The sequence below is a fragment of the Corylus avellana genome, chromosome ca3 (assembly GCF_901000735.1).
Source record: "Corylus avellana chromosome ca3, CavTom2PMs-1.0".
NCBI classification, from domain to species: domain Eukaryota; kingdom Viridiplantae; phylum Streptophyta; class Magnoliopsida; order Fagales; family Betulaceae; genus Corylus; species Corylus avellana.
The window spans coordinates 6,809,006-6,832,296 of NC_081543.1; the positions used below are offsets into that span (position 1 = coordinate 6,809,006).

The following is a 23,291-nucleotide window of genomic DNA, read 5'->3' on the forward strand; positions in this document are numbered from 1 at the left end:
AAAAAAAAAAAAAAAACAAGTTGATTTTTTAAAAAATGAAAAATTTTAATTTAAAAATAATATTTTTAAAAAAAATGAAATTTTTTTAATTTTTTTTAAATCGGAAATTTTTATTAAAAAAAACAATTACGAAAATTTTTATTTTTTTAAAAGGAAATTTTTATTTTAAAAAATTATAAAACTAAAATTTTCAATTTTTATAAAAAAATTAAAAAAAAAAAATCAATTTTTTTTATTTTTAAATTTGGTCACCGCTTGGATTTTTTTTTTTTCGTTAGTTTTAGATTTTTTTTCTAGAAGTTTTAGTATTTTTGTTCCTATTTTACTAAGGGTAATTTCATCATTGGGGGAATATTAATAATTTTTTGTAGTTTGGGAAAGGACATTGTCACATGCAATTGAAAGTTTGGGGGACATTATCAATTGAGTGGTAGTTTGAGGGGAGTACGTGGACTTTTCCCAAAAATAGTTTCTATTTTCTCTCTCTTTCCCCTATTATTTAATTTAAAGAATATTTAAATTGTATAAATAAATGATAAAAAGATAAAAATAAATAAAAAGTTATTGTAAAGTTTATTTGAATAAGGAAGTAAAAAGTAGTTTGGCTTCCTATATTTAACAAAAATACAAAAGATTTTTTTTTTTTTTTTTTTTTTGGAATTGTAACTCTAATCTTATAAACTCAAAAGTTGCCAGAATCAGCGATTATAGCCTTACGGATACAAGGTGGGCATTCAAGCCTCCAGTATTCCTCATTTCTCACGGTAAGAGCCAACTTTGCTAACCTATAGCTAGGCAGCCTTGTTTCCTGTCCTCTTGACATGTCACACCTCTCATTGACCAATCAAATTAAGAAGTCGTTTTGCATCATCCACTAAGTGACCATATCTCCTGCAGCATATTGTCTCCTTACATAAAGCATGAACTATTTCGATGGAGTCTCCTTCAACCACCATGTTTTATGCACCCAGTGTTGAGCAGAAACCCGCCATACTCCAATCCACGAAAGCTTCTGCTGAGACAGCATCAAGTAGGTACGGTTTCGAACCGCACATCGCAGCAATCACTCTCCCATCGTGGTCTCGGGCTAAAATACCAATGCATGTCCTCTCCTGCTTACAATCAAGAGCAGCGTCCCAATTTATTTTATAAATCCCCTTCTAGGTCGCTTCCAAATAGTTTCCACTGGGGCCCTTGGCTTGACAAGTTGTTCCCTCCTTTCCTGGTCTGCTACATAGAAAGCTTCTAATTGATCTTTGGCCTATCTCACTACTATCGATGGGGGAGTGAAGGTTTCGTCAAAGACAAACTTGTTTCATCGAAGCCAAATCTGCCTCGCAATGATACTAATCAACTGCATATCCTCCTCTCTGAACCTGCCATGCAGCTTGATAAAAATATTCATGAAGTTATCTACATCACTCGAGCACTTTTGGATTTGTGGGGGACTTTCTAGCCATACATCTCAGGTGGAGGTACAGCTCCATAATGCATGCCCAACTATCTCAGCCTCCATACCACAAATCGGGCAGAGAGCATCTGGAATAACCACCCTTTTGTAAAGATTATCTTTGGTAGGGAGAATACTACCCTCAGACCACTCATTTGTTACTTGTGCTAAATGGTACGCACCTTTCACTGAGAACTTGACGTACGTGGAACCTGCCCATACTAGCCGATCACATTGTTGTCATGGGCAAAGGGCTAGACTGCATACGAGGTCCGCCTCCTCCTTGTTGAAAATTGCGTGAACTAGATGTTTGTTCCACCATTTAGTATCGGCATCTATGAGTGAGCTTACCCGAGCCTCAGCATCAAGGATACTAACTAGTGACTGAACGGAATATGTTGTGGGTGAAGGAATCCATCTATCCAGTGGCGGATTTACACAGGGGCGCCCTAGGGGCAGGCGCCCCTGGTAAATTTTTTTTTTAAAAAAATTTATTAAGCATTTTCATTCAAAATTTTATGGTGCCCCTGGTAAAAAAAAATTACCAGGGGCACCCTTAGCCTTCTATTGGTCGTTAAATGGCCATTATGTAAAGAAATGAGGCTATTTTTTATTAAAGAGAGAGAGAATAAAGTTATATTTTATTAGTGGAGAGAGAATAGATAATAGTTTATTATTAAAAAAAGATAGTGGGTGGATTTTTTAGTGTTTCTAGTCATAGTTTATAGATAAATGTGATTTTTTTTTTTTTTTGGGTAAATTTAGATTATAGTCTCTTTTATGTAGGCTTAAACTCTAATATAATTTATGTTTTGAGATTTGAGGCTTTTCTAAAAGAAATAGCCGTATGCTAATAGCCCACTAAAAGTACTCATTTTTCTTAGACACTAGTAGTCATTTAATTGTGCTTAGTTTATTTTGTAAGTAGTTTAAATTATTATGTGTTTGTGATGTCGTTAGATGAAGATTTTTAATAGTTACTTTGATTTTTTTTTTTTTTTGTTGGGTAATTTGATGAGTTTGATTTGATTTGTGATACATATATTATGATATAATTTATTTTTTGATTGTATTTACCGTATTATAAAAAATATATATAATACATAAAGAGAAAAAAAAAAATTAATTTTTTACGCCCCTGGTAACTCCTATTCCTAGATCCGCCACTGCATCTATCCTACCATATTTTGATCTCTCTGCCGTCACCTACCCTCCACACCAAGTCATCTTTTAGTACTTTTTTTACTGCCCATATATTTCTCCAGGCATACGATGGTCTCCTTCCTAATTCGGACGGGAGGAAATTATTGTTTCGGATGTATTTTTCTTTGAAGATCTTTGCCGCCAAGGAGTCGGGGTTTTGAATCAAGCCCCACCCATGCTTGGCCAACAATGCCAAATTAAAACATTCTAGGTCCCGGAAGGCCAATCTACCCCGTTCCTTCCCCCTCCCCAATTTCTCCCAACTCATCCACACCATTTTTTCTTCATTTTTCTTATGCTCCCACCAAAATTTAAACATCATGGAGTTGATATCCTTACAAAGTGTTTTTGGGAGGAGGAAAACACTCATGGTGTACGTTGGGATCGCTTGAACTACAACCTTCAAAAGTACTTATTTCCTAGCTTGAGATAAAAACTCTCCCTCCATCCATTAATTTTGTCCCATATTCTCCCTTTGATGGTAGTAAAAGCACTCACCTTGGACTTACCAATGAGCGCGGGTAGTCCTAAATACTTCTCATATCTCCGAGTTGACCCTACTCCCGCATTTGAAAGAATAAGCTCTTTCGCCTCTTCTTTGGTATTCTTGCTGAAAAAAAATCGAAGTTTCCTAGCTATTCTTTGCCCCGAAGCTTTCTCGTAAGTTTCAAGAATGGCCTAGATGCATAACCACTCAAAAATGCTTGCTTTACAAAAAAAAAAAGCTATCATGCGCAAAGAACAAATAGTTTAGCCAAGTACTCCCCCTATAATAGACGCCCAAAAGCCCATTCCCTTATGAGGAAATTTAAAAAATAAAATAAATAAATAAATCACACACATCAATTTCCTTATATTTTCCCTAATGTAGCTACCCAAAGGTTTATATAATCATAAAAAATGGACGTATCTCTCCTCTCTCCTTTATGCGTCCCCATTTCACTTTCATTTTACCTCCATATGAAAACGGATCCTCGCGCGAGATAGAGAAGAGCAACTCCATAAAAAAAATAAAAACCAAAAAAAAAAAAAAAAGGAAACCAAGTATCCTCATGCCTTACCATCTTCATTCTTCACCTTCTGCACAACGAGAGAGAGAGAGAGAGACGGCAGTAGATCTCGATAGGTGCATGATTAGGGTTTTATGTGTAGGATTAGAATTACACGCCTTATTTGGTTTGTGGAATGGGTATTCTATTAGAAAAAAGAATATGTATTACTGTGAATAGAAGAGGTTGGAATAAAATAATTATTTCAATTCTTTAGTTTGGTAACAACACACATGGTCTAACTAGAATTGAATCAAAATTACTAAAAACCCCCTACATTATTTTATTTTTTCAATAAAATAAAAGATGGTCAGCTACCCACAGAACCGGTTGGGGGTGGTCGCACCACCCTCGATGCCATTGTTGAAAATCAACAAGGGTGGCCGTGGCCACCCTCGACGACCTGCGGGGGTGGCTGCGACCACCCAGAGGAGCAACCTGGATGAGCATCTAGGGTGGCCGTAGCCACCCCGAGATGCCACAGAGGTGGTGCAACCGCCCCCTGCCTCTTCTGTGCGGTGGCCGACCACCCCAATGGGTGGTTGGCCACCCCCTTTAATTTTCTTATTTTGCTTTCTTTTTTTAAGTTTATATATATATATATATATATGGGTGTTTGTGTAAAATGTATTACATTCCTCCATGTCTAATTTTTTTAGAGGAATAGCTATTCCTATGTGTAAGAAATTATTGATTCCCACGAGAATCACTATTCCTTTGAATAGTCCATTACGAAACAAAAGAATGACTATTCTGTATGAATAACCATTTCATTCCAAGGATCTACTCCATATACTAGACGAGTCCTTAGTGTTTTGACTCATGTTAGAATATCATTTGCATAAATGAGAAGTTTGATCTTTTTATAAGTCCGAGATTGGACTCGAGTGTTCTAGGTAAGTAATCACCTACGGAAACACCAAAATGCTTTGTCATCCAATATGAATATTTATCTATAAATTGTCCATTTTGATACTTATGACCCTTATAAAATTATGTTATGTGTCTAATGCCATGTCAATGATGTTCCAAAATTGCATTTATATTGCCTGCTTATTTATAAAATAATTTATGTTCTCAATTGAAATCTTTGTATGGTTATGTATTGTACATAGTACGGATGGTAGTTACTCAAGTAGTCCCAATAATGAATCGGGAGAGTTCTAGCTCCAACACATAAAGATATCATCCCACTTGGCCCTATGGCTTAAAGATGATAGATTATGATGCCTTGGATCCATTGGCCAAAGTGACCATTTCAGCCATGTATGAATAGTGGTCACAACTTTGGGCATCGCTAGTGGTATGTATCACTCGAGGTCAAATATGGTCGGGCCACTAGCGATGCCTAGCTACGTACCTTGCAGGGCATTGGATTTGTACAAAAGGTCCAACAAGACGCCCAAACCTTCCATAAGAGGGTTATATGTACATATAGGACATGTGGGAACAGTTATAGATTGTAAATTATTATGACTAATATATTGCACTCTTTATCAGCATGATTTTTTTCTAAATTAAAATATTTTGTGCATTTTTCCCAGAATTATACCTTAACTACTTACAAAATATACTACTTTTCTCTAATAGCGTAATACCAAAGGCAATACTCATCAAATTTATCCAAAACTCATGATATTTCTAAGTGCTTATTTTACTTATTATTTCAAATTAAAATAGGCTCATTGCATAGGCTAAGTTGTGGTCTTACACTTTTCACTTGTAAAACATCTTTGTTTTACAGTTAAGCAAGGTTGCCTCCAGAGAGCAAATTACAATTGTTTGCAATATTGAAGATGCTGAGCAAATGGCTTATAAATAAAAATTTAGGGGAAAATTCACTTTACCCCCTGAAGTTTCAAGGGTTTTTCAATTCGAATCCCAATGTTTAAAAATTGGCAATGTACCACCCTAATGTTTCAAAAAATTTCAATTCAGACCCTCCTTTACTAATTTTCGTCTAATTGGATGGAAATCATTTCACGTGCGTCTCACATGGGATTTTGATGTTCTCTATTCCAATTTTGTCTTCATTAAAACCTATAAAATTGAGGGTAATTACGTAATTTTATAAGTTTTAATTAGGGCACAATTAGAATAAAGGGCATCAAAATCCCACGTGAGACACACATGGGATGATTTCCGTCCAATTAAATGAAAATTAGTAACGGAAGGCTTGAATTGAAAATTGTTGAAACATTATGGGGTACATTGCTAATTTTTAAACATTGGGGTTCAAATTGAAAAACTCCTAAAACTTCAGGGGGTAAAGTGAATTTAACCCGAAAGTTTATGTATAACATTTTTGAATATATGTATTTGAGATGATATTGTATACTTGCAACTGTTTGTACTTAAAAGTTCTAGTTTGTATTGAATATTGAAAATAAGAAATGACACCAAGGAAATTAGTCTTTCGGCTCAAATCAATGTTTTCACTTTACACTATAATTTACTCTGATATGTGTTGGTTTAGGTAATTCTTTCAATTAATTAATTTTGTTGCACTACTAATAACATTCTATGTCAATTACCTTAGTCAATTAATTTTGGGGCGTCTCAGAAAGTTGCTAAGTGAGTGCTCAAATTGTGCCCTTTAGTAAACACCCACATTGCTACAAGAGAATTAGCTTCTTCTTTTTTTGTTTTTTTTTAATCAAAGGTGCTTGTATTATTTAAGCAGAAGAGGGGGAGGGTATCTCCCCCATAACAATCTCCTGGATACAATCAGGGCATTCATCCCTCCAAGTCCTTATTATATTCTCCCTAATAGCCATCTGGGCGACAACATGTGCCGCATTGTTTGCAAATCGCCTCACTACTTGGACGGTCCATTGTGTAAAATCCTTCAGCAAAATCCTGATGTCTTCCATTAGATGCCCGATAGTATTCCGGTTGGTAGCTTCTGAATTGACAGCATCGACGACCAGCTTGGAATCCCCTTCCATGACAATACACTGGAAACCCAATTCTTTCCCAAAAAATAAAGCTTGCCCACCAGCCTAAGCCTCAGCTGCTAAGGGTAACAGCCGGCCATGTATAACTTTGCTGCGAGCCCCTATTACCACCCCACAGTGGTTTCGAATCACTACTCCCATACCAATCACCCCCCGTTTGGAGCAACTTGCCGTGTCCCAGTTCAGCTTCACATGCCCCTCCAGCGGAACAGTCTATTTTATATCGTCCTGTTCTCGACGAGGAAGTTGATCCAACGAATTCGCCGCCACATAGTCAGCTTGAGCCACCATAGCCTGTTGAACCAACGTAGTGGGATGGAGGAAATTATTATCGTGCATGAACTCATTCTGTCGAAGCCAAATCCGTCGGGCAATCCCAACAAAGAGCCCCAACTCCTCAGTATCGCATATCTTGCACATCTGATCCACCACATGTCGAAAAGAGGGACTACTAGCTGTGCTTTTTTGGAATTTTTTCAAGCTTCCTCCCCAAACATCTCTGGCCGACGAGCAGTCCCATAATATGTGAAAACCAGTTTCTTCAGATAGTCCACAGAAATGACACATGGCTTCGTTAAGGATGTGGCGTTTTTGTAAGTTGACCTTAGTAGGAAGGATCTCATTACATGCTCGCCAAAGGAAATTTTTCTCTGCATTTGAGATTCTCAGCTTCCACAGAAAAGTCCACGTCTCCCTGGAGTCACCTCCCCGAGAGCTCTGTGCCTCCTTCTGGACCTCCCTTTCCTTAGCCAGATGATAAGCTGACTTCACAATGAATAACTCGTCTGCACTACCACTCCAAATCACAGCATCACTTCTGTTGGTACTGTTCAAAGGGATCGACATTATAGCTTCCACTTCCGCCGGGGTAAAAATGAGCTTCAACAGCCTCAAATTCCATCCTTTTGTGTCTTGGTTTATGAGTTCACTGACTATCGCAGTAGCATGTAACAGTCGAGGGGGAGAGTGGATAGCATAACTAGACGGGGATATAAACCCATTTCTCCCCCCATATCTGTGTATCATGTCCATTCCCAATCTGCCTATATAGACCATCCTTTAGTAAGTCACATGAACCCACAATGCTTTTCCACGCAAACGATGGTTTAGACCCCAATTTAGCGTCCAAGATGGAACCATTAGCATAATATTTTGCCCTCATGATGGTAGCTACCAAACTGTCCGGCACATACCAAAGCCTCCAGCATTGCTTCGCTAGAAGGGCCGTATTAAAAGATACAAGATCCCGAAAACCCAATCCCCCTTTTGCTTTTGAAACACCCAACTTACTCCAACTCATCCAAGGAATGTTTGAGTTCCCCCACCAAAACTTTTGCATGAGTGAATTAATCTTACCACACAAAATTTTGGAAAGCCTAAAGATGCTCATGCAATATGTCAGGATCGCTTGTATGACAGCCTTAATCATTATTTCCCTTCCCGCTTGTGAGAGAAGTTTGAGTTTCCAATCTTGTAGCCGCTTCCAAACTTTATCGATAATGCCCGTAAAAGCTTTTGTACACGACTTCCCCACCAAAGCCGGGAGACCCAAATAAGACTCATATTTCTGCGAACTAAAAACACCAGCTACTGAAAGAATTTGTTGCTTATTTGCATGTGGGGTGTTTCGGCTAAAGTAAATAGCCATCTTGGAAGCATTCAATTTTTGCCCCGAAGCTACTTCATAATTCTTAAGAATATTGGACAGTTTGTTTCATTGTCCCAAGTCAGTTCTGCAAAAAAGCAAACTATCGTCAGCAAAAAATAGGTGGTTGATACAGGGTCCCTTAGGAGAAGTGGGGACGCCGATCAACACACCTTCTCTATCGACCCTGGCAAGTAAGGAACTTAATGCCTCAGCACATATCAGAAATAAGTATGGGGATAATGGATCGCCTTGCCGGATACCTCGAGTAGGGAATATCCTTCTCATAGGGATACCATTTACTAAAACTGCAAAATGAGGTGTGGTCACACACATCATTATCAAATTAATCCAAGATGGTGCAAACCCCATTCTTTCCATGACCCTCTTCAAAAACTCCCACTCCACCCTATCATAGGCCTTACTCATATCAATTTTGACCGCCATATATCCATTTTTCCCCCCATTCTTGATTGCATGGTATGAAGGGTTTCATAAGCAACTAGGACATTATCGGTAATCAAGCTCCCCTTAATGAAAGCACTTTGGTTTTGAGATATAATATGCGGTAAAACCAATTTGAGGCGATTTGCAAGGACTTTGGACAAAATTTTATAAAAAACATTGCACAAGCTAATGGGCCGAAACTCAGTAACACACAAGGGGTTTTTGGTCTTAGGAATGAGAGCTATAAAAGTGGAGTTTATGTCTCTATCAATGGAAACATTATTAAGAGAATAGAGAATAACTTTGCAAACATCAGGTCCTATGATATCCCAATTTTTTTGAAAGAAACCAGCATTGTACCCATCCAGTCCGAGTGCTTTAAGAGGAGCCATTTGGAAAAGGGCCTCCTTGATCTCCTCATTTTTAAAAGGTCTCCCTAAAGACTCATGCATGGATTCTGTTACCCGAACCTCCACTGCCCTAAGCACCCATCATAATCCACCCCTTCATTGGAAGTAAAAAGGTTGTCAAAGTAACCTGCAAATGCCTCCCCCATCGCCACATGTGTCTCCTTTCTATCTCCCCTTTCGTCTACAATAGAGCTAATTTTGTTCACCTTGCGTCGATAATTTACGCATGCATGGAAGAATTTCGAGTTCTTATCTCCACCGGATAACCAATTTATTTTTGCTTGTTGCCTCCACTTCAAATCCTCTTGATCCATTAGGATTTGAATATCTTTTTGAATTTCTTCAATCTGTCTCAAAGCAGAATCGTTATCCTCTCCCTGCAGTGCTGCCAGCTGATTACATTTATCCAAGAGAATCTTTTTTGGTCGTCCCACCTCCTCACCCCTCCACCGAGACAAGTTTCTTGTACAGCTCGCCATTTTGCTATGTAGGAGGTTGCACGGATTGAGAATTCCTTCAGCTGGAGCTGGCGGAGTATTCATCCACGTCTGTTCAATGATCTCTCTACATTTACTATCAATTTCCCATCCAGCCTCATAGCGAAATTTGTCTCCCATCTTATGGCCTTCTCCGTTGTTTTTTAAAGACAAGGAGAGTGGAAAATGATCCGACCACGCAGCCATTCCGACCAAGACCTCCTCATAATTAAATAATTCGTACCATTCCGGAGTGGCAACCACCTAATCAAGTCACTCCTTTGTAAATTTTCTCCCTCCTTATGATTACTCCATGTGTACTTGGCGCCTCTATAGCCTAAATCTGATAGATTGCACTCCTCAAGGGCTTTTTGGAAAGCTTCCATCAAACCCCTTTGGCGTCCGTTTCCACCGAATTTTTCGTCAAGGCATAGAATCTCATTAAAGTCGCCAAGACACACCCAAGGTTCCGGGTTCATCTTGGCTATATGCCGCAACAAGCTCCATGACTCCGAGCGCTTACTAGGATCGGGATGACCATAAAATCCGGTAAGTTTCCACGATATATTAGTCGGAAAAGAATGTACTTTTGCGTTGATATGCCTCCAGCTATAATTATGGATTTCATCCTCAGCATCTTTCAACCAAAGTAATGCCAATCCCCCACTTCGTCCCACACAATCTACCGCAAACACAAAATCATACCCCAATTGTATTCGTACCATTTCCATCCGATTAGCACGTAGTTTAGTTTCCATTAAGAAAACTATTGTAGATTTCTTATCATTCACTATACGGCGAAGCTCATGAACTGTCCGAAGGTTCCCAAGCCCTCGGCAGTTCCAACTCAAGATACTCATTGCGGTCGGCGGGGCTGTTGTATAGCCACCGCCATTCCTGATCCACTTTTATTATCTATTTTCACCCCTACCATTTGACTGACCCTTTTTTCCTTCTGTCAGCCTACCCTTTTAATAAATTATCCTCCTCCCTCCACGAAATCACTCACCTTTCTTTTTCCTTGTGCTTCAGCACTAAAGCTCGATATCTGCACCGCTAGCCCCTCCTTCGTTTTTCAGGTCCACGTGGTATCACTAGCTAGTCTTTGATCATTACTATCCCCAAAGCTTTTGCCCTGCATTTTTTTAGCCACGTCTGCCATCGTTAGATGGTTGCCACTACCTTCCTATCCAAATCCCGTAACCTAGCTTCCACTCCCTAACGCCACGTCTTTGCCTTTCATGCTGGGATTAAAGCCATACACCCCCATGTACTGATGCCCCCCCACTCCATTCACATTAACTCTTTCCTTCTCCTTTTGGGAAACATTTGACATACCAGCTGTCTCCTTTTCGCCCATATTTGCGGTGGAATTGTCGGATGGCTGATTGAGACCTTGATCCGCAAATCCAGCCATATTCCTGCCAGAATCCCCCCCATCTGCTGTATATGTAAACTCTCCTTGATTCTCGGCATAATGATCTCTTCCATTATTTCCGCCAGTTGTCTTAATAACGCATGATTTTCCAGGAGAAAGAAAGTAATGACTCCAAGATTCACTTACCATAGGTGATCCCTCCTTGCTCCCCACCGTGCCTGAATCTTCTCCGTCTTCCTCCTGTCCACCTCCTGTTGATCGTTGCCGCTATGGGGTGCGCCACCGACCATGATCGGTCCTGCCATACTCTCCACCATTGTCTTGCCTGAATGGTTCACGTCAGTCAGGATTATGGCCGAGTCTACCTCCAAAAAACCGTTTAGGAGATGGTGCTCTCATCCAAGGTCCAAATTCAACGGGTGCATTTTGTTTTCATGATCCATTTCGTTCCGAACAGCCAGTCACTCCATGTTTAATCACCGCACATTTGAAGCAAAACTTCGGTAGTCTCTCATATTGAAACCCGATCAATGTAGATGCCCCATTTATTTTTACCACCCGCCCTCTCAATAGTGGTTTATGCAGGTCAAGGGTGACCTTAACCCGCAAAAACTATCCCCATCCCATACCCCCATCATCCACATCCACCTCTTCGACGTGCCCAAGTGACGAACCAATGTATTGGCCAATGGCCAAGCTCATGCTGGCCAGAAGGAGATTGAGCATTCTGACCCAAAAGGATGCTTTATCAAAGGAGTATTTTGTTGGGGCCGTTAATCCATCATAATCCTCTACGGCGAACAAGCTTCCCTCGAAGACCCACAGTCTCCCCTTCAGTACTCGTTTTTTGTCTCTGTCGGACACAAATCTACCAGAAAAAGGTTATCCCCCAACACCTTAAAGGCAGGTGTCTTTGATGGCTTCCATCCCCGCATGATCGTGGCTCGAATAATCTCTTTGCTCACCAAGTGATCAACAATCAGCTTTCCAACCACACAAGTCTTCCCCCTATTTGCTCCTACCTCCCATGACTGTTTTTCGATCTCCAACTCTATTCCTTTGACTTTAGAAAGTGAAAGGCTTGCCCACATTCGACTCAGATCATCTGCCATCTGCGCTTCGTGATTCATCGTTCGTAATACTTCCAAGACGTAAAACTGGCTTGGAAAACGGTTCCTTCTGCCCTAGGGTCCACAAGCACCTAGAGAGAAAACGTATATTTCATTTAGGCAAGTTACCACAATTTCAAATCTTGATCCAATGAAGATTACTAGATTTTCCTTATAAGCAATTTTGCAAGCTCTGGAGTCTTCATGTATTGGATCGCTGTTAATGGAAGCATTAATAGGCTAGCTAGCTGCCTTATACGATGAGCCAAATTAATTCGAAATCTCTTTCAATTATTGGCTCAACATGTTCATATTCGTACAAGGGAATTAGTTATTCATTGTTGAACTGAGACTCTGGTGCCCATTATTTTGGTTGCAAGAAAAGGCATAGATAGCCGTCACTTCACTAGATTGCCATGAGTGCTAGGCTTGATTCTCCTAATTTATTGCGAATCCGAGCCCAAATTGACCAAGGCCCCAACTAGCAGTATCATTAAAAATTTAACGGAAGGTAAACAAAAAATTCTATTTGATAATGGTTATAATCTTAGAGAGTAAATCACTAGATTGTCATGAGTGCCGGGCTTGATTCTCTTGATTTATAATGAACTCGGGCCCAAATTGAAAAGGCCTCCCAACTAGTAGTGGAAGATAAACAAAAAGTTCTATTTGATAACAGTTCTAAGCATTGGAAGGGAGAGGGGATGGCATGTGGGGTGGCCGGCCAGCCACACCCAATCCTGTGGGGTGGCCAGTGAGCCACCCCCAGGCCTGTGCGGCAGCCACCCCATGGGGGGTGTTTTTATTTTTTATTTTATTAATTTTTTAATTAATGTCAATTTGTTTCCAGGCCTGTTCAGTGGCCACCCAGCCACCCCATGGGGGGACTTTTTTATTTTTATTTTTATTAATTTTTTAATTAATGTCAATTTGTTTTCTAATTAATTTTTTAAGTTTTTTTTTTTGAAAAAAAAAAAAAAATTCAAGAAAACGACGTCGTTTTGGGTGGCCAGCGAGACACCCCCAGGCTTGTGGGGTGGCTGGGCAGCCACCCCATGGGGGCGTTTTTATTTTTATTTTTATTAATTTTTTAATTAATGTCAATTTGTTTTCTAATTAATTTTTTAAGTTTTTTTTTTTTTTTTTTTTAAGCAAAACGACGTCGTTTTGGGTGGTTGTGAAACCACCCACACTTAGGTTGGCTGGGGTTTATTTTATTTTATTAATTTTTTAATTAATGTCAAATTGTTTTCTAATTAATTTTTTAATTTTTTAATTTTTTAATTTTTTTTTTTTTTTTTTTTCAAGCAAAATGACATTGTTTTGAGTGGCCGGCGAGCCACCCCTAGGCTTGGGCATGGCCAGCGAGCCACCCCCATGGCCTATGGGCGTGGCTAGGCATGGGAGTGGCTCGCCGGCCATTCGCATGGCCTATGGTGTGGTCGGCAAGACACCCTCAGGCCTATGGTGTAACGACAAAGGAAAAAACGCTAGCTACATCTGTGCTATCACCCAAAAATGAGTCAATTTGGAACTTCCCTAGAATTCATTATAAAACCCAGTTTCACCTAGTAACTAAGCAATGTGGGACTTAGCACCCATGACTATCTTTATATACCACCCACTCTATATGAGCTTCTTTTCATTTTCCCAAAATGGGACCGAGGTGTTACAAACTCCCCCTCTTAAATTACTGATGTCCTCGTCAGGGCCACGTCATGCAGTGCTCCAGTACCACATGACCTGACGTTACTAGGTGGCTTTGATACCAAAATTGTAACATCCTCAGCCCGTTAGGGTTAGGTTTGTTAATAATTTTTCTTACTCGCAAAGATCCATAAGGTTTATCAACTAAACAATACTAGTATAACAATGAATGTATGAAAGTCTAGAATATCATGTCCAGAAATAATAACTAAACTAAAATATTCTTGTTTAACATAAATATGTCTCATAACGAGATAGAGATCCTTATTAAAATAAATTTGATAATCTCTGAAAGAAAACTGTGCCAACGCACTTATTAACTTGACTAATATGAAATCATAAGAATTCCTAAATACGCTTGCCCCCATTCCGGCCTCCTAGTGCAACCTGATCACCACCTGAAACAAGAAATAAAACTGATGAGCCCAAAAGGGGCCCAGTAAGTGAATTTACTATCCCTTCCAGAAAAATTATCATGTCATGCTATTTATGCAATTTTGTTTATATTATGGAATTATGCTGCATGAATGACAAGTTTGAGAAAAAGAAACATTGTGAAAATATTGATGTTCATAAAGAGAATTTTGAGAAAATGATAATAAACTCTCCTGCATGTTGCCATAAGATGTACCTAAAGAAGTACAAGAAATGAGAAAAGAGTGTTATTAAATGAGGGCACATGCAGGGAGGTCACCCCACATCAATGACACACAATATCCAAATCAGATTTCTCAGGAAATCACCCATCTTGGTACTACTCCAGCAGAAGCACGCTTAACTACAAAGTTTTGATGGGATCATGACCATCACGGCTTTAAAACACGTTATTTGGGATCAGAGATACACAACAGCAGCGTAGTAAAGCCCTTTCCATAACAATATTGTCCTCTTTGGCGCCTACTAGGAGTCGATCCCACGACCTCCTTACATCCCTTAAGGCTTTGTTCCTCCCTAGCCACCACTAGGCTAGGAGAACGCGTTGTTGTCATTAAGGGTGTAATATACATTTAAGCACATCCTCATCTCCATACTCAGGCTATGTGGGACGTCACAATCACCCCCTCTTAGGACCCAGTGTCCCCGCTGGCGACCCTCATGAGATTAGCCCATTCTTGGCGTCTGTCCTAGCGAGTGCCCGCTAGCGACTTTCATGGGCTTTTGCACGCTCCCCAGATCTCAGGCTGGGCAATGGCTTTGATACCATTTGTAACGACCTAGGAAAAAGCGCTAGCCACATCTGCGCTATCACCCCAAAAGAACTAGTCAATTTGGAGCTTCTCTATAATTCATTAAAAAGCCCAATTTTACCTAGTAACTAGGCAATATGGGACTTAGCACCCATGACTATCTTTATAAGCCACCCACTCTATGTGAGCTTCTTCTCATCTTCCCAATATGAGACTAGGGTATTATAATATCATATCACTTGGAGCAGGGATGTTACATATGATATCAGAGCCATAGCCCAGCCTGAGATGGGGGAAGCGTGCACAAGCCCCATAAGGTTCACCAGGGAGGACACTGAGTCCTAAGAGGAGGTGATTGTGACGTCCCACATTGCCTCGGCATGGAAAAAATGATGTGTTTATATGAAATATACTCTCTCTAAATGGTATGAGGCATTTTGGGGGTAAACCCAATAATAAAATTGTGCGGGCTTGGCCCAAAGCGGACAATATCATACTACTTGGAGCAAGGATGTTACAAATATTGTCCGCTTTGGGCCAAGCACGCACGGTTTTATTATTAGGTTTACCCCCAAAAGGCCTCATACCATTTAGAGATAGTATATTTCATATAAACACATCATCTTTTCCATGCCCAGACAATATGGGACGTCACATATGGGGTGGCCTTTTTTATTTATTTTTTAATTAATGTCAATTTGTTTTCTAATTAATTTTTTAATTTTTTTTCAAGCAAAATGACGTCATTTTGGAGGCCTTTTTAAATTGATTTTTTCCCACAAGGGCATTTTAGTAACTTAACTTGAAAAAACGACGTCGTATTTCATTTTCTATCCAATTTGACAATGCTAACTAACAGAGTGGCCAATTTGAAATTTTTTGGAACTTCATGGGGTTACTTTATTACATTTTGAACAATAGAGGGCCAAATTGCAACTGACCGGTAGTTTGGGGGGCCATTTTATATTTTTCCCAACAATTTATATGGCAATGTAGATGATTGGGTTGGTGATTATTTAGGATGATGGATCTAATTCTCAACAACCGGAATCTGGATCATAATTAAGCCCCAAAATCCATCCATTGTTTTTATTCTTTTTAATAAAAGGGTTAAATACTTCAGACCCCCTGGGGTTTTATAGCTTTATTTTTTTTTCACTGGGGTTTCATTTTTATCACATGAGGTCTTTGTGGTTTTGATAATAGACCAAGTTAGTCTTCCGTTAGTTGACCGTTAGTTAACTTAACGGAATTCCACGTAAACCAATCAAATGTTGACATGTGGCACATACTTAATTTTTTTAAATTAAAAAAAAAAAGTATTTTCTAAAAAATAAAAAAGAAAAAAGATTGGGGGTGGCCGAGCCACCCCCCTTGGCCATGGCCACCCCCATCTGGCCGGATGGGGGTGGCTCCCTGGGCACCAAGGGGGTGGATCGGCCACCCCCTTGGAGCCCAAAGGGGTGGCTCGAATGGTCAAGAGCCACCCCCAATCTTTTTTCTTTTTTTTTTTTAGAAAATACTCTTTTTTTTTAATTTTTTTTTAAAAAAAATTTAAGTATGTGCCACCTGTCAGCATTTGATTGGTTCACGTAGAATTCTGTTAAATCAACTAACGGAGGACTAACTTGGTCTATTATCAAAACCACAGGGACCTCCTGTGATAAAAATGAAACCCCAAAAGAAAAAAAAAAATAAAGTTGTAAAACCCCATGGACTAATTTAGTATTTAACACTTAATAAAATAATGAATGTAAATGATCCATTTCAGTTAATTGATAAAGGGTATAATTGTAATACAATATTGTTCTTCAACACATTAAAAAAAAAAGCTCACTTTCCATGTGAAACAGAGAAGAACACCCCTCACTTCCACAACTCTCTCTCTTTTGAGTCTTTCCTTCTATCTTCCTCCATTTTCTGTGCAGATCTTGGGCAAGGCCTGAGCTTTAACACCACATTCAATAACTTCATCATCACCAAGATATGGGTTTTCTCTCCTCCTTAGCCTCTGGATCCATTACAATGCGCAGCAGCTTTGCTGTTATGCTTGTGCTGTTGGCTTTTTGCTCCACTTTTACTTCTACAGGTAAGTGCCCCCCAAGATGCTTGCTTTCTTGTCCATGTTCACGAATTTAGTGTCTTGAAGCTGTAATTCTCTTTTTTTTATGGGCATTGGTTAGCTACCAGAGATCTGTCCCATTTTTCCTGGATTTTGGCTATTTACTATAATTGATTGACTGGTAGAGAAAACTTGGGATTTGAAAAGGTCTTCGTTTTGTTCATAGAATTTGGGGAGAAGTGAAGAAATGAGTGTTTAATTTTATTGTTGCTTCCTGGGCTTGTAAAGTTTGATTGGACTAAATCATGGGTATTATCTGTGGTGAATATTTCGACATTCTTATTTTAACTCTTTTTTCAACGATTTAACAGAAGTTAAATCCTGAGTTTATGGAGTTGAAATCTATTTCACCCTAAGAAAAACAGAGTTCTCGTGTTTGATCACTTAATTGGACTAGGGAATGATTGGTCTTTAATATCTTGAGGATAAACAAGATACGGAAGTCAATTTCTGTTTTAATGCTCTGTTGCCATATTATAAATAGCAAAAACAGAAAACCACAATGATCCACGTGGATTGAAGCTATAAATTTGTGCTGAAAGGAAATTGAGTTGGTATAAAGTATGAAATTTTCTATGTAGAGACTCTTTAAGAATTCAAGTTTTCAGCTTTGTTTCCTTGATGTTTCTGCAGAAGCCTATCATCCAACTGGAAATATCACAATTAAATGGGATGTAATGAGCTGGACGCCAGATGGCTATGTTGTAAGTTTTATGCACTGTATAATATTTATTTATTTATTTGTTTGTTATTAGCTATATTCAAGCTATTGCTTCAAGAGATCATATCGATTTCCTTGAAATTTTTTCCCAATAATATTAAGAAATTTATTTTCCTTCTTGAATAATGAAGTATAATACTGGTTTGTTAGAGTTTGGCCTAGCGGAAGCACAGTACATAAACAATTAATTAAAAATTTCCTGACTATGCAGTAAATTTTATTGTGATTTGTCCAACTCAAGTCTACATTTATAGGGAATGCCAACCAAAATCCTTGTAAACACCATAAACCCAATACATCCAACGATTTTCACACTCAAAAGAATTACCACACTATTCCTCTTTGTAGGAAGACCTTAAACACTCAATGGTGTTCTCATACTCAAAAGAAATACTGCAAAAGTCCCCTTTATGGGAGAACCACTATGAGCCAAAGCTTCCACTTGAGCTGGAACCACCAAATCCCTACCAATTCTTATATATAAAGCTCCAATTACAATTCATTACTCTTTTTTTGTTTTCTCAATGTGGGAGCGTAACTTTTTTCTAACCTCTCTACTTTTCGATTTGGAATTCACTAGAATTTGAGACAATTTACAACAATATGTTTCACTTTTTGGGTTGTGCAGGCTGTTGTTACTATGTTTAACTTCCAACAATATCGCCATATTCAAGCGCCAGGTTGGACATTGGGGTGGACATGGGCTAAGAAAGAAGTCATTTGGATCATGGTCGGTGCACAAACAACATATCAAGGGGATTGTTCGAGATTTAAAGGGAACATTCCACATTCCTGTAGGAAGGATCCAACGGTTGTGGATTTATTGCCCGGAACTCCATACAACCTGCAGATTGCTAATTGCTGCAAAGGGGGAGTACTGAACCCATGGGAAGCAAGCTCATTCCAGGTCAGTGTGGGTGATGCAGGAACAACTAACAAAACTGTCAGATTACCTAAAAACTTCACCCTAAGAGCACCAGGGCATGGATATACTTGTGGGCCGGCAAAGATTGTGCGACCAAGTAAATTTGTGACAGCAGATAAAAGGAGAGTCACTCAAGCTTTGAGTAAGTTACTTGCTAAAGGCTTATAACTGCATGCATCTCTTGCTGGATTGGTTTAACATATAATTGCAATCAAATATCTCTTTTTTAATTTTTTATGGTTTTAACAATTTTGGCTATGGCAAAAATATTGAACAATATTTACCTTACCTTGCCCTGTATCTCTTGTGGCAGTGACCTGGAATATTACTTGCACATATTCACATATCCTTGCTCAGAAGCGTAAATTATCACATGTCCAAGACTGGACCCGAGCGTTCTAGGTAAATAATCACCTATGGAAACACCAAAATGCTTTGTCATCCAATATGAATATTTATGTATAAACTGTCCATTTTGATACTTATGACCTTTATAAAATTATGTTGTGAATCTAATGCCTTGTAAATGATGTTCCAAAATTCCATTTATATTCGCTGCTTATTTATAAAATAATTTATGTTCTTAATTGAAATCTTTTGTATTGTGATGTATCGTACTATGTACATATGGTGGTTACTCAAGTACTTCCAGTAATGAATCGGGAGAGTTCTAGCTCCAACAAAGAAAGATATCATCATACTAGGCCCTATGGCTTAAAGATGATAGATTATGATGCCTTGGATCCATTGGCCAAAGTGACCAGTTCGGCCATGTATGAATGGCGGTCACAACCTGGGTCATCACTCGTAGTATGTATCACTCGAGGTCAGACACGATCAGGCCACTAGCGATGGCTAGCTACGTACCTTGCGGGGCATTGGATTTGTACCAAAAGTCCTACAGGACGCCCAAACCTTTCGTAAGAGGGTTATATGTACATATAGGACATGTGGGAATAGTTATGGATTGTAAATGATTATGACTAATATATTGCACTCTTTATGAGCATGATTTTTCTACATTAAAATATTTTGTGTATTGTACCTAAAATTATGCCTTAAATACTTACAAAATATACTACTTATCTCTAATAGCGTAATAACAGAAACAACACTCATCAAGTTTATCCAAAACTCATGATATTTCTAAGAGCCCATGTTATTTATTATTTCAAATTAAAACAGGCTCACTGCATGGGCTAAGTTCCGTTAATGATTTATTTATTAAGTCATGGTCTTACACTTTTCCACTTGTAAAACATCTTTGTTTTACAGTTAAGCAGGGTTGTCTCAAGAGAGCAAATTAGAATTGTTTGCAATATTGGAGATGCTAAGCAAATGGCTTGTAAAGGCAAATTTATGTATATCATTTTTGTATAGATGTATTTGAGATGGTATTGTATACTTGTCACTGTTTGTACTAGGAAATGACACTAAGGAAATTAGTCTTTCAGCTCAAATCAATGTTTTCACTTTATGCTATAATTTACTCTGATATGTGCTGGTTTAGGTAATTCTTTCAGTTAATTAATTTTGTTGCACTACTAGTAACATTCTATGTCAATTACCTTAGTCAATTAATTTTGGGGGAGTTTCAGAAAGATGCTAAGTGAGTGCTCAAATTGTGCCCATTAGTAAACACCCACATTTCTACTGGAGAATTAATTATTCATTGTTGAACCGAGAAAAAGTTGATCATGTTCTGCAAACACTAGGTCATCCCTTCTCCCTTAATCACTCTTTACTTTCCTCATTTCCTATTTGTTTGTTTTATATTACCATCTTGGATATGGTTTGATAAAATGCATGAAGTATTTCTCTCATTACTGATGCAGCATAGCACCCATGAACACCTACTGACGCATTATAGCATTGTTGGATACTTTATCGTCACACCATCTGGCATATGTGTAGTGACCAAAATAATTAATTAGGCTAAGATAGCTTGGCTAGAAAATTAATTGGACTCTTGGGTCACTAGGATTAGCTGGAGGGTATTCTAGGAAGTTTTGGGTTTCTGACCGACCGCTCGTGTAGGGGACCAGCCTGAACGTTTGTTGACTTTTGGTTGACCACTGGATATTGCCCAAGCGTACGACTGCAGCTCTAAAACTATTGGGTAAACAGTACTCAAACGTTCAACACAATAGTACCGAACGCTCGTTGCACTACACGCCAACTCCTGCAGAGTCTACGGCTTTTCCTACCCTATAAATACCCCCTCCCAACGCCTTTCACCAACCTATTCTGCCCTCTAAGCCCTAGAGAAACTCTGTTTGAGTGTTGTGTGAGATTTTGAGAGATTTCTTTGGTGTTCTTGAAGAAGGAGGAGGATCTCTTTGAGGATTCTTGTTGTGTGGAGGTAATCGTCTCTCTCTAGTGTTTTTCATAACTTGTTATGCTAGCCTTGTATTTTACAATAGCTTAGTTGTTAGAAATTTGGATGGATAGGTCTTAATCTTGTTTTAACATTTCCTTATCATTTAGCGTATTTCTTGTTACATGGTGACGCTATTTTGGGTTAGGATGGATTAGAGATCTTTTTGTAACCTTAGAACCAGTTTAGGACTGCTTAGGAGATCATTGGGCCATGTGGAGTTCTACTTGAAACTCTCTGGCAGAACGCTTGGCCTCAAGCCTGAACGTTCTCCCAGAAGCATTTTGAATGAATGCCATTTTGCCCAATCATTCAAAAGCCTCTGTTTTCAAAGTTCTAGGTTCGTTTTAGCTTGGACTTAGGACTAATACTAGGTTTTTTCATAGATTTGGAGAACTTGAAACCACCGGAGGGATTTTTTGAGAATTTATACGACCTGGGTGAGTACAAACTTACATAGATACTTGTTATTTCTCCCGCATTGCACAACTATTTTTGTGTATCAAATGTGTATTTTTAAAATTCTTATGAAATACATTTTGCTATGTTATGAACTATACATTTTGTGAAAATGTGCTACTTAACAAGATAACGAATATGATGAGGTTGTAAGAGTATGCATGTAAAATACGGACAGGACTAATTGCATCGTATGACATGGTACACCGGTACGTGTGGGATAACGGCCATGGGCTTACTATACATGTTAACTCTATGGTCAAATGTGGTGTGGATGTGATATATACTCCTTAAATCCAATGGTTATTTCGTGACTAGAGCAGCCTTAATTGGCGGGTCATTATAGGACGTACATCATTAGTAGTGCGGGCCACTCGAGGTCGGACTCGATTGAGCTGCTAGTGTTATGGACGGTAGCGTACAATGGTCGGGGTGCCGATATTGTATTACAGGTCTCCCAGGACAACGCCAACCCTGTTGAGAATGGTAATATTTTAGGTAGACTATACAGTTGAACTATCATTGATTTACATGATTATAACATGTATTGTATTTATACTGCATTCATTAATAGTTGTCATACCAAACTCCTACATAATTTGTCAAATGGAGTTCATTATTAAATTATATAAGTACCATGTGCATTTTTACTCACTAAGTCTTTAGACTTATCCTTGTATTTTTCTCCTCCATTATGTATAAATTGCGCGGTTTAGCTAGTCTAGCAGAAGATGAATTCGGGCAGCCAGTTGGTGGTGGCAAAGGATCTGATACAGGTCATCTTTGAGGACTTAGACCCAGTATGGCTCAAGTCCATGTGGGACGACGAAGGATCGATCCGCGTAGAAATGATAGAGATTGTTATCATGTTAGCTTTACTTAGGCTTATGCGCTAATGTTATTCCGAAACAATTACTTATAGTCTGTAATATTTGATGATTGGTCTTTGACTAGTACATTTGATGGTCTATCTATGTTATGATGCTTTATTATTACTTTGGTTATTGTGATTGTGATTTTTAGTTATTGCTATCTTTATCTTATGGTTAAAAGTCTTCCGTTGTAGTCTCTCTTATACTGGCAGAGCCCGGATTTTGATTAAGGGGTTCAAGATTTTTTTTTTAAAAAAAATTATTATGAATGAAAAGTTTAATAATTGAACAAAATTTAATAATTGTTTAAAATATTTAAATGTAACTTACAATTTATTTTTATCAAGCCTATAGTTAATTGATTCAATTGTTTTTGGATTTGGTCTCTAGCACTAGGATGGTAATGATAAGTTTTTTTTATGCAATGATATATTTGTTAAATATATCTTGACATGAGCTCATTTAGAATTTGATTGAAGCTCAATGAAATTATTGTTGTTCTTTGTAGTCTTAAGTCACTACAATTATATATTTCATACAATTAAAAATTGTAAATATTTCTAAACAATTAATTTAATTTAGCAATCTAAATATTAAATCATAATCGATATAAAAGTTGAATTACGTACTTGATTTTGTTTTTTTTAAAGAGAAATTATCAAAAAAAAAAAAAAATTGATATGAATTGTTGAACAGCTTGAAGAAATAAAATAGCATAATGAAAGAACGACTTCAGAGTTTCGTAGAAATCCATGTCGTAATTTACAATTTCTATTTTTACTGTCAATGTCAAAGCT

The 23,291-nt window shown here is 38.3% G+C and overlaps 1 protein-coding gene across 2 annotated transcripts; it reads left to right on the plus strand.

The window, feature by feature from the left end:
* The first annotated feature begins 16,860 nt into the window (after positions 1-16,860).
* Positions 16,861-22,617, plus strand: LOC132175946 (protein COBRA). 2 transcript variants are annotated; one of them, XM_059588043.1, is made up of 5 exons: positions 16,861-17,107; positions 17,774-17,844; positions 18,490-18,928; positions 19,100-19,188; positions 22,339-22,617. In XM_059588043.1, exons 1-4 carry the CDS (start codon positions 17,005-17,007, stop codon positions 19,186-19,188), a joined length of 702 nt encoding a protein of 233 aa, XP_059444026.1. In that variant the 5' UTR covers positions 16,861-17,004; the 3' UTR covers positions 22,339-22,617. The 2 variants fall into 2 exon arrangements, with proteins under 2 accessions (XP_059444026.1, XP_059444027.1); XM_059588044.1 differs by lacking the exon at positions 22,339-22,617 and adding an exon at positions 19,430-22,330.
* The last annotated feature ends 674 nt before the right edge of the window (positions 22,618-23,291 follow it).

Excerpts from the sequence above, each read along its gene's own strand:
- LOC132175946 (XM_059588043.1), top strand. The coding sequence starts at position 17,005 with ATGGGTTTTCTCTCCTCCTTAGCCTCTGGATCCATTACAATGCGCAGC. Across the intron at positions 17,108-17,773 it reads CTCCACTTTTACTTCTACAG|AAGCCTATCATCCAACTGGA; the intron begins GTAAGTGCCCCC and ends ATGTTTCTGCAG. Across the intron at positions 17,845-18,489 it reads GGACGCCAGATGGCTATGTT|GCTGTTGTTACTATGTTTAA; the intron begins GTAAGTTTTATG and ends TGGGTTGTGCAG.